The following is an 11,884-nucleotide window of genomic DNA, read 5'->3' on the forward strand; positions in this document are numbered from 1 at the left end:
CACTAAAGAAAAAAGGGAGCATAAATATTAATTTGATATGCGAAAATTTGATCACGTGGAGCCAATGTTGATGGTACAATTTTCATATTTCTGCATCACGTGGAGCCAATATTTATGGTACAATTTTCATATTTCTGCACCCAGTTACTTAAAAGATTAATGAATAAGCTAAGTATTTGTTCCATAAATATGCTTTTGAATATTTCAATAATCTTCTACCTACCGTCAGGTTCAAGGTTTCTAATAGTTAGAGGAGAACTTTTAGAGTTCTCTCAACTAATAGGTTCAAAGTTCAAATTTTAGGTCACAGTTGGGGCAAGGGTGTGAAAGAAAAAAGAAAAAGGGATAATTTCAGAAATCTCCCTCGAGGTTTCTGACAATTTCACTGAGCTTCATTTGAAAAATTACACATATCTCCCTTGATTTGATAGTTTTAGTAACAAAACCTTAAAATAATATTAATTTGGTCAAATTTTTTAAATGAATACCCAAAAATGCCCTTGTGTAATGAGTTTTAATTTACTTCTCTATAAAATTATAAGATTATCTAATGTAATTATAAGGAAAAGGTGCCGAATTTTTTTATGTCCATACCTACAATTTGATAAACAACTATAATAATAATTTTATTACTATGATAGGATACTTTTGATGGTATTTTATTATGGATTTAGGTTTATAAGATAGAAAATAAAATGTTGAAATAATTAATTCAAAATTTATGAATTTTTTGAGTAGTGAGATTATCATAATTTAGTAGTGATTTTGGGCAATTTATTTTTGATTTATTGTTAATTTTAATACCAAAAAATAAAAAATAAAGATTAGCAAAAAACATCGGATTATGTATAAAGTTAACTCATCAAAAAAATCATTAGTTCGACATTTTGTTACAATAGAAACTGGAGATAATAGTGGTAATTTTACAATTTTTTGGCAAAAAATTAAAACAAAAATGAATAAGAAAGAAAAAGAATGAAAAAATAATTTTAAAGTCATTCTACGTATAAGCATACCAAACAAGGGAGTTTCATTAAAATATTTAAGGGTAGTATTGTCATTTTAAATGACAAGAGATATATGTGTAATTTTTCAAATTTCAGAGGAGTTTAGTGAAATTGTCAGATACCTTAGGGAAGGTTTATGAAATTATCCCAAGAAAAAAATTAATTTTCTTTTCTCCTCTTTCCTTTTTTTTTTTTTTTGGTTGACGGAGTGGGTGTCTGGGTCAATCCTTAAGGGGGCCCGACTAATCTCACTCCGCCCCGAGAGGAGAGGCCCCATCCCCCCGAACACGTTAACCACGGGACTCGAACCCTTGCGAGCACTGGACATCAACTCCTAAGGAGGTTTGTTGAGACCAACCGAGCTGCCTATGAGGGGCTTTTCTCCTCTTTCCTTCAGGCGAAGCATTTAGCATAAATCTGTTACGTCTCATATGAATCGTCAATATATATAGTAACTCCAACGCGCAGGATAAGACGAACAAAAGCAATAATTATTGTTCGTCAGATGTTTGCCTAACAGGGTGTAAACTTCCAATCAACCTTTTTTTTTGGAGTTTGTGTTTGATGACGTGAATTATTTGTTCCGGAGAACTCGCATAAGATTATTTTGAGTGCGGGTGGATTTTATTCCTAATCAAGGATTGGACAAAGTGGGATTTACTTTCTTGGAATCAAATGGGAAATCTGCAATCAATAGTTTCAGAATTTCTAGTTCTATACTTAGTTTTGCATTTATATAATTGGTAATATCTTTTGCCAAGGCAATTTCCTAAAGAAAAAAGGTTTGCTTCGTGGGCCAGATAAGCTAAGATTGTTCCTGGTGTTAGATTTTGAGGACGAAAAATTAAACCGAGAATGTGTCTAAATGCAAAAGGAAGCAAGTGAATTTCTACATTCAATTTGAAAATTTGACGCAAATTAAGTGTACTAACGAGTATTTCTGAATAGCGTTTCAAAAATTAAAAATAAAAATAAAAACGTATTGCATATGCAAGTACAATTAACACTGGACAATTGTTGAATCAGGAATATAGTTTCACCTTTCCTAACTACCATTTTGCATCGTATAGGACAGATAAAAGTTATGAAGAAGCATATTAATCACACAAGACCAGACCAAACAAACGCAGAAGAATGATGGATTATTCATCTTATTCCCATCTATCTATCCCTGTGAACCAAACAGGCCCGCCTATTGCTACAAAAAGCCATATCCCAACGATTGGAGTATAGACACTCGCAACAATTAGTCTGATTCACATGATCAATGAAGGCTTCAATTCTAATTTCGGAAAATATTGTTGTTTTGATTTGTATGTCCAATATATGGAAGTTGATATTTCCCAAACTCAAAGTGGATTTTTAAAAAAAATATTTTTTAGCATGAGAAGAATGAGATTTAAGAAACGGAGAGGGGGAGAAGAATTAGAATCCGGAATTTCTACACAAAGTGGATTCTAGGATGATTTCTTTTTGCTTAAAACTTTACGGGTGAACTTCTATAGCTAGTATGAAAGTTCATATGACTAGAGCAAATATGGGTTTTTCTAATATCCATTTCTAAAGTTAGTTTTGACAATTTCAACTTCCACTTTGAATAGACTAATAAAAATGAAAATTTTATAATTCTGTTTTATAGTTGAATTAGAACTTAATATTAAGGTGAATAATGCCAACTTTTAGACTTAATATTTCAAGAAACATCTTCTAACATATATGCTAGATTTGTTTGGCCATTCTAATACATGAATTATGAATTTATGTCGTATAAACTTGCAAAAACTCGCCAAACCGATTATGCACTCTCTCCACAAATATGTCATCACATCACATCCCTTTCCTTTCACAAAATTTTTTCTTCTGTCATGTGGATAAATATCCATTTGAGAAGAAACACTTCTCACATAATATAATACAATTGCCTAAACTTAAACTCAATAGTGCCATTTAAATAATTTAAAACATTTTCAAGAACATACACAAAGATGGGCTTGTGATAACCATTTCACAGTGACTCATCCCCTTTTTACAGCATGCTTGTTTGGTACCATTAATCATACATAAAACAAAATTTTCTATTCTGTACCCTAACAAGCACATAAAATATGGATGGTGGCCACACTATAGGTTCTAAACATTATCATCCACCCCCTAAATTCAATAAGCATTAGCTAAGGAAAATTAAATTTTTACAGACAACTAATTACCCAAGCCACCCCCTATACTCTGCCCGTAGAGCAGAGAATAGAATAAGGCAATATAAAAACCTTGTAATAAGTTAACTTCTCTGTATTCCATACGGGCATGTTTTTGTGATGGCATTATGTGTATCACACGAATTGTAAGTGCTCTACAAATCAGAAAACTATAGGGCCGGCTTCTAACCACATCTTCCCCCAGTCCCCTAGATTTTGTGAACTTAACTATTCCAATTAGACACTTGTTGGTGTTGCAAATCATTCAAGTGCTTCACACCTTAAGGTGGGAAGCCACAGAATTTTTATTGGAATCTTAGCACAAAAGCACCAACTTCTTTCAGAAAAGTTTGTCTCCTAAGTGCCAAATGCTTGTATAGATCCACTCAGCCTGATAAGTATTTTCCAAACTTCAACTATTGGAGAATTAACAAGTGGTCTTAAAAATATATACCACTTCCGTTTCCATATTAAGAAAAGAAAAGTAGCTTACGGTTACCCATATTGCACATGATGGATAAGATCTTATAGTTAGGTGATGATTCTTTAATTTGTCATCTGATTTGAAATATAGAATGGATCCTTGAGATATCAGATTCCAAAGCATGATTTTTTGTAGATAGAATCCTAGTTGTATTTACAAAAGGAATATAGAATCCTGCACTTGTAAGATCAATCAAATACAGTTTAATTACAGAATGACAGATCTTTACTTCATTTTTATAGCAATTTCATCAATCAACACGGAAAAATAAATGATACTGCAAAGGCCAAAAAATCTCCTATCTACTTTGGCATTTCTGAAGATAATTTCATCATGATCTCTTCATTTACAAAATTTGTGATCAGTTTTTTGTTATTACTGAAAGCACTTATAAGACTAGTAATCTTTAAGAGCAATTTCTGACTTTTAGGCTTTAGTACCACTAAAATATTCACAAGAAAAAAAAAATTACAATAGATTCAATGCATGGATTCATTTGCTTGTAGGTCATTTTTTGAGTTGCATCAAGATTTGTCGACCATTTGCTCAATACACATCCAACTTTACAAGGAATTAAGCAACCATGTAAATAAAAGTTTGTTTCATGAAACTAAAGCTTTAATTTGAAGTTGTACAACTCATATAGATATCTCAGCGTAAGTGGTTATCATTTTCTTTATTTTGTATAAAGCCTAATTGTTGTGATCTTATTGAAGCATTCTACTTTAGAAACAAAGCGACAAATGTCACCTAACATGCAATTCTACATCACGAGCTTTGTATACTATATCAATTTAATCACGCAATTATTTTTCTTTAATGGTTTTTGACAGGGGCCTTATTTGGTCTCTTTCTTGCTATCTTTTCTATCTTTTTTTTTTCATCATGTCCTTCATATTTAATTGCGGATCGTAACAAATGAGAATATCACAGATCTTTTCGTCCATTTCTTGTTACCTTTAGAGTTAAGGGGAAGTGACTAACTAGTTAGTTTCTTCTCCAGCATAATAAGTTCCTCCAGAAAAGAAATCAATAATTGGAGAGTAAAAAATTTTCTAGATTGAGATGGACAAAATGAGAATCATGAAGCTACAATCAAGTGCAAATATAGGGGACAGTACCACCTAGTCATAAGGCTATCCATTTTCGTCTCTAGTGTACTTTATGATCTGATAATAGCTTTAGAGCAAAAAGTACCTTTAACAGGTTTTTTTTGAGTACAAGAGAGAAATCCCTCTAGACCAAGCAATTATTTAAGATATTAACCAATAAATTGGCTACCGTGATTAAGTTTCAGACGTCATTCGCAGCAGCGTTTTGTGATCCAAGTGCTCAGGACAATCAATCAATCCCCTTAATGGCTTGCTAAGTAATTATGAACTCAAAAAAAAAAAGGATAGCAGCCTATTAGCCTTTATTAATTAAATCTCCAAATTAATCAATGTGCTTAATTCGTAGGCCATTTTCAAGAGAGGTGTCCACTCGTAATCCCACTCTCCTAAATAATACATTATACCCTACTTACATCACATTGCACTAATCTAAAACAGTATTTGTTGGTCAATGAAACAATCTCCACTTCGTAAAGAAACCGAAACAAAACGGACATCTTTTTCATTGAAAGATTTGTGCATAATTTCATTGAAAGATTCGCTACCTGGTCAGGTTGTATGACTCATATCGTGATTCTTGTTGGCCTCATTAAACGGTGAAAAATCAAGACTTATAATCTCATTATTTTAAGAATTAATCTAATTTGCATTGATAATATATACACTAGTAATTATGTTACATGATAAATAATTTCAAATTTTACACATATATCGCACATCTAGACCTAATAATATATATATTTATTAGTATAAAAAGATTAATACTTGCTAAATTTTGTCATCATTTATTCATCATTTATAGAGTTTTTCCATTATCAATGCTCATCCCCTTTAGAGCAAAATTTGAGAAATTAAAAGGCTTATAAGCTTTATTCGATGTGTGAACACTAAGTCAAATATCACCCTACAGATTTTTTTTTTTTAACTAAAAATGTAGAGTAGAATCTAGTTGCTTCTCTCTCCCTCCCACCAAAACCCCTTCCCCTAGCTTTTTTTTTGTTCTGTCAATGGATAAGGGAATCTAAGTGGAATAAGAGTAAGCGCATCCATGCACACGAATACTTCATCAAAGCTTTAACCCCTCTAGTCATCCCTAGCTCTTTTGGGTATAAAAGGACATTAGCATTGTCTATGCTCGTACACCATTTTGTGTTCAATAGAGAAAGACTCGAAAGAGAGAGAGAGAGAGAGAGAGAGAGAGAGAGAGAGAGAGAGAGAGAGAGAGAGAGAGAGAGAGAGAGAGAGAGAGAGAGAGAGAGAGAGAGAGAAAGAGAGAGAGAGAGAGAGAGAGATGGGAGACCAATCTGGGCTGTGCAGGGCATTGAGCGAATTTTTTGACAAGGCAAAATGTTACTTGGCCATGGTCTCCCTCCAATTTGGTTATGCTGGCATGTACATTATTTGCATGGTTGCCTTCAAGCGTGGCATGAGCCACTGGGTTCTGGTAGTCTACCGTCACGCAGTTGCCACCCTAGTCATGGCTCCATTTGCATATTTTGTTGAAAGGTTAGTTTGTTCACTTTCTTCCATGAGTAATCCTAGTGTTAAAAATCAATCTCATCTTTTAGCCACTTCTTCATGGCCAATCATTACATTTTTTTTTTAGAGAGTATGCAAATACAACTTGTTGACAATCAATTATTTTAACTATTTTCACCCAACTAAAAATTGTAAAATTTTTTTAGCTTTTATTATATGTACTTGATTTTCATTTGATCGTTGGTTATGTTTATTATCTTTATTTTATCGCACTTTGTGCACCTCAGACGATCATGTTGAAAAAATCGTGACCTCGTAGTCCATTGATGTTATGTGCCACATTTATCACGAACATTGTATATGATTAGGTCAATCATCAGTTAAATGGTGTTTATGCAGAAAGTTTAAGCTAGAAAGGTTTCTGATTGGTATTGTTTCTGCCTTATTTCATGCAGGAAAATAAGGCCAAAACTTACTCTCAGAGTATTCCTCAAGATTCTGGCGCTTGGCCTCTTGGAGTAATGCGCTCAAACACTCTATTTCTCTATGTGTATATACACGCATGGGCACACACTAAACACACACACATCACATATTGTACGGATAAGCATGTTTTTCTATTCTATGCCGTCAAGGTACTGAATAGAATACCAATAAAGAAAATGATTCCAGCATCAAAATTAAAAAATTATAGTATTAATTATCACATACCCTCTAAATGTATACGCTGTTTGACACTGATTTCACACTTTTCCAAGACAATTGAGAGGGATTTCACTTTTCATAATAGAAAGACCTACAAATATATGCACGTACAGGTCGGAAAAAAAATTGCTTGCTTAGAAAATTGACACCCATCGGTAACTTGATGTCTCTTCACTTTGTGTTGGAATATTCTTGAAATTAAGAGAGGCCGTTTTTTTTTTTTTTGAAATTAAGAGAGGCCTTGTAGAAAATTGAATATCTCTTAGCGTAGGAAAGAGAAATACCAAAGGCTAGGCATAGATGGTGATTTTATGATTTAAACCATCTTAGTATCTTTTGTCTTGCTTTTTATCATGAAAAAGAAACTCAAAGAAAAACCCATCCAGACCTCAAAAAGTGAAGTCCCATCCAGACCTTAGGGCTAATACTGTGGCCCTGTGGTGTTAGTAAACACCACCACCACCACCACCACCACCACCCAGGCGCCCAAAGAAAAACCCCTTCTTTATTTTTTTTCGCAAAAAGGCTCTTTCATTTTTAATTTATACAATAGGATACTTATTTCAAATTTTGCAACTTTCTCATTTGATATTCAGTTCAATACTTTTACCAATTTAATTCATAGATATAAAGTTAATAATAATTTATAGATGTGACATATTAAACTCTACTTATGTGTTTCATGTGGTGTTATATGTATGTGTCGTTTATAAGCATAATTAAGTTTATCTTACTCCTTAAAATAACATGTCATCTACCAGAAAAATGAATTTATGAAAACAAAGTAACATTTTATTCTTTTGAAAAATTGAAAAAAAATGTCCACAGCTTTGGTACAACGTAGGCGAAAAGTACACATAGAAACTTTTTTTTTTCTCTTTTCCTTTCTCTTATTCTGGGAGATATTGTTGGACGGGCCTTCTCCTGATGCTTGGTTTTGATTATTTCTGTCACTGAACTTTAAGTTTCAGATGTTGATCATCGCTTACTTGGACGATTGAGTGCCCCGGAAGTAATAGTTAATTTTTCAAACTTGCCTTACTGCAGATCCTAGTCATTGGCCATTAAGTTTAATGGGTACATGTACCTAGCTCTTTTCTTAGGGGAAAAAAAACGAAAGCACTAAAATTTAATAAAAAGTCAAAACCAAGAAGATTAAATTCGAAATGTTTGAATTAACTGGTTATGTTACTGAATTAAATGTCAAAATAAAAACATACTTATTCATAGACTAAATTCCATGTTTCATGATTTGTTTCTTCAGGCCAGTGCTTGATCAAAATTTATACTACGTTGGCATGAAGTCAACATCTGCAACATTTGCATCTGCTTTTGTCAATGTTCTCCCGGCAGTTACTTTTATAATGGCCATCGCTTTCAGGTAATATGTCGTTTGCGTAAACCTTTTCATAATATTGATCATGATGATAAAAATATTAGACAAAAACAACAAAGAATTCTGATACTTTTCTGGGTACAAAGAAAATGGATACATCCAAGCTACCTTTTGCTATTTATCCTCGTCACTTTTGTTTTGGATGAAAAAGTGTACATTATAGACAAACCATGTACGAACATAATCTGTGCAATTTAAGGAAGTAAAGTCCCATCCTGTGCTTGGCAGTTGAGGACACGAAGGGTGTGAGAGGGACGAGAGGGAAAAAAAAAGAAGTAACGTGCATATAATTGATTTTACATTTTTTTTTTCATGATTTTCTGCACAGCTCATGTATACTCTAATTCTATGGACCAGGTTGGAAACAGTCAACCTTAAAAAGATACATAGTCTTGCAAAGGTGATTGGAACAGCAATAACAGTTAGTGGAGCAATGGTTATGACTTTGTATAAAGGCCCAATAATCAATATTCTATTTACACATGGAGGAGGTCATCACAGTTCCACTAATGCTTCATCTGAGCAGCAGCATTGGGTCACTGGCATAATAACACTAATATCCTGTATATTTGGTTGGTCTGGCTTTTTCATATTGCAGGTGAATTCATTTCCATTTTCAATTAACTTCAAATTTTGCATTGAATAACTCCAGGTTGCATCATGTACACTAAATAATGCACAAAATCTATAAAAGTTGTAACCATAATGCTACAATAATACTTAAAGATTCCAAACTTACGCGCATGCAATACAAGATTCCAATTTCCACATTAGAGTTTATCTTTTTAGGTCATTATATACGTGTAATTTTCTAACTTTTTCTTTTTCTTTTTTTGATAACTACTGCTCGTTTATTAGAATATTAAGTAATCCTAATTTTTAATACTTTTTGATGTGGAAAGGTGGTTTCACATTAGAGGCAATTCATTCAAACCATTTGGATGTTGTATTTTTCGAAATCCAGTTACTCGAATTAGAAACCCTAACTTCAATTCTATTTACTCGAATTTAACACAATTATAATGAACCCATTTCAAATTTGTTTTATTTATTATTTGTTACTAATTTCTGTTTGCATCCATGTTATTTTTCAGTCCATGACTCTCAAGGAATATCCGGCGGAGCTCTCCCTAACAGCCTTAGTTTGTTTGATGGGCATGATTGAAAGTGGAATTGTTGCTTTAATATTTGAACGCAATATGAGCGCTTGGGTAATAGGTTTTGACTCTAGATTTCTTGCTGCAGTTTACTCCGTAAGTGGTCTCTAAATTTACATATTTGTTTCCTTTCCAACTTGAAATTGAATTATTTTTTATCATTAATTGATAACTTTTTTAACATGATTTTTAACGTCAGATATATATTGCAAAACTTAGTTTGGTTTTGTCGACTATTTTCCTTAGATTACGTTCCAAATTTTCCGCATGCGAATTTGGTTGCTAAGAAGAGCTTTTGCAATTGCTTTTGTTCTTGTCATGTAAGTGGAAATTTCTACCATGTAGGAATAGTTGCTTAGACACAATACAATGATGTTCTCATAATCTCTTGTTAGTTGCTTGTCCTAGTAAGATATAAGAGTTAAAAGAAAATTTGTAGTACAAAATTTTCTAGCAATGGGCGAGCATTTTTGCCTAGTATTAGCTTTAATTGCATCTGACAGTAACAAATTGATTTGACTTTAGATCCTTGTTGCTATCTGAAATTAGTAAAAATGTTAACCATCATTGGATTAACAAATTAATAAACTGTTCAACCAAATTTCATTATTTGGTTCCGGCAGATAATGACTAATAACTGCACCCACAATGATCCCTCTTCTAACCATCTTGTAAATTTTGTGTTAGGGTGTGGTATGCTCTGGAATTGCTTATTATATGCAAAGTGTTGTAAACAAAATGCGAGGTCCAGTGTTTGTGACTGCGTTCAGTCCTTTGAGCATGGTGATTACTGCTGTCCTAGGAGCTATTGTGTTGGCTGAGCAAACCCATCTTGGAAGGTATATATAAGCTTAAACACTTTCTCACTTGGGGCACCCAAGTTGCAGTTCCAATTCACTGCAAGAGTTTCCAACTGAGATATTAGTTGTGTTTGGAAAGCAAATTTGATTTTAGAAAGATTTTTTCCTATTATTTAATAAACACACAATTCAATTATTTGTTTGTCTTCTTAATTACTATTTTTTTGTGTCATAGTTACAAAAGGTGTTACACTGATGACACGTAAAAAGACTCTAAAAAATATATTTGGAGAATTTCTAGAAGATATTCCCTAAGTACCTTTTTGTTGCCCATGCACTGTTATTTAATGTCTACTGCAAAAAAAATTAAAAAAAAAATTTCAAGATCTTCGAAAAAAAATTTCTAATTTTGTTTGCTTGTATCATACGCGCAATTTCCATCCACCTTTTTATCTCACATACATCATATCATAAAAAGTGTTACAGTAATTATCTTAAATAAATATTTCAAATAACCTCCTATCCAAACTATTTTTCTAGAAAACATGAGCCAAATAGAGCTTGAATGTTTCGCTTGTCTTCAATCTTTCAGTTTAATTGGAGCTATAGTCATTGTCATCGGCCTCTATTCCGTGATATGGGGAAAAAGCAAAGATCTAACTGCTGCGAATGCAGAATTTGAGAAAGGCAAAGCCAGTCAGTTAGAAACATTTCAGAAGAATATATCAGATTTTGGGGATGATATTGATGTTGAATCTAATGGGGTATCAACATCTGCAGCGCAAAAATTTCCACCCGAGCCATGATTGAAATAGTGTATTAGATATATCATTTTGCGGGTTTTATAAATGCTACAACTTATCCTATGTCCTAAGGTTGGATTGGTCAAAACGTAGTTACATTTTGATTTTGTTTGGGTAGTTTTTATAGCTTGTCAATGAACTTCCTTTACATCTATTAATTAACAAGAGCTTTGCGTTTTGTGTTGTACTCAATCTTAATCCTGTGCAATATGGTGCCCTTTTTTGTCTTTTTCTCTTTCTTTTTTCCTGCTTATCCATTTTGGAAGGGGAATGCAGAACAAAAGTTCCAACATCCTGCATCATGGAGCAGATATCCAACCACAAAGTAATCTGCAATATTTCTGGCAAAAGGATAAAAAAATTAAAAAAAGATGCAGTGTGAAATATATAAATAAAGTTAGATTTTAAATATCAAGAAAAAGGACCATGTCACTTTTTCCTTCAGATCATTCATTGCTTCTTTTCAACTTATTATCTGCATAATAAAAACAAATTATATTTTTGTCAACATGATGCAAACTCATTCTTTATTTTTAAAATTAACCTGTTCTTAATATGCAAATTATATACGGGAGAAATAGAGTTTCGGTCCCTAATATTTGGCTTGTGTACCAAACTGGTCTGTCGTATTTCCACCAATACAAATTTGGTCCCCAAAGTGTTTGGTCTAAGGTAAATTTAGGATAATTGACAAATAATGGACAAAATCAAATTGTTGTTAGGCAAACAATTTTGAGTTTGTAGTT

General features: G+C 32.9%; 1 protein-coding gene across 1 annotated transcript; it reads left to right on the forward strand.

The window, feature by feature from the left end:
* The first annotated feature begins 6,064 nt into the window (after positions 1-6,064).
* Positions 6,065-11,330, forward strand: LOC113749655 (WAT1-related protein At1g44800-like). The gene is made up of 7 exons (XM_027293474.1): positions 6,065-6,304; positions 6,733-6,795; positions 8,247-8,363; positions 8,736-8,976; positions 9,473-9,631; positions 10,223-10,374; positions 10,928-11,330. The coding sequence occupies exons 1-7, from the start codon at positions 6,090-6,092 to the stop codon at positions 11,139-11,141; spliced, it is 1,161 nt and encodes a 386-aa protein (XP_027149275.1). The 5' UTR covers positions 6,065-6,089; the 3' UTR covers positions 11,142-11,330.
* Positions 11,331-11,884: the final 554 nt, after the last annotated feature.

This window comes from Coffea eugenioides, chromosome 10 (genome assembly GCF_003713205.1).
Source record: "Coffea eugenioides isolate CCC68of chromosome 10, Ceug_1.0, whole genome shotgun sequence".
NCBI classification, from domain to species: Eukaryota; Viridiplantae; Streptophyta; class Magnoliopsida; order Gentianales; family Rubiaceae; genus Coffea; species Coffea eugenioides.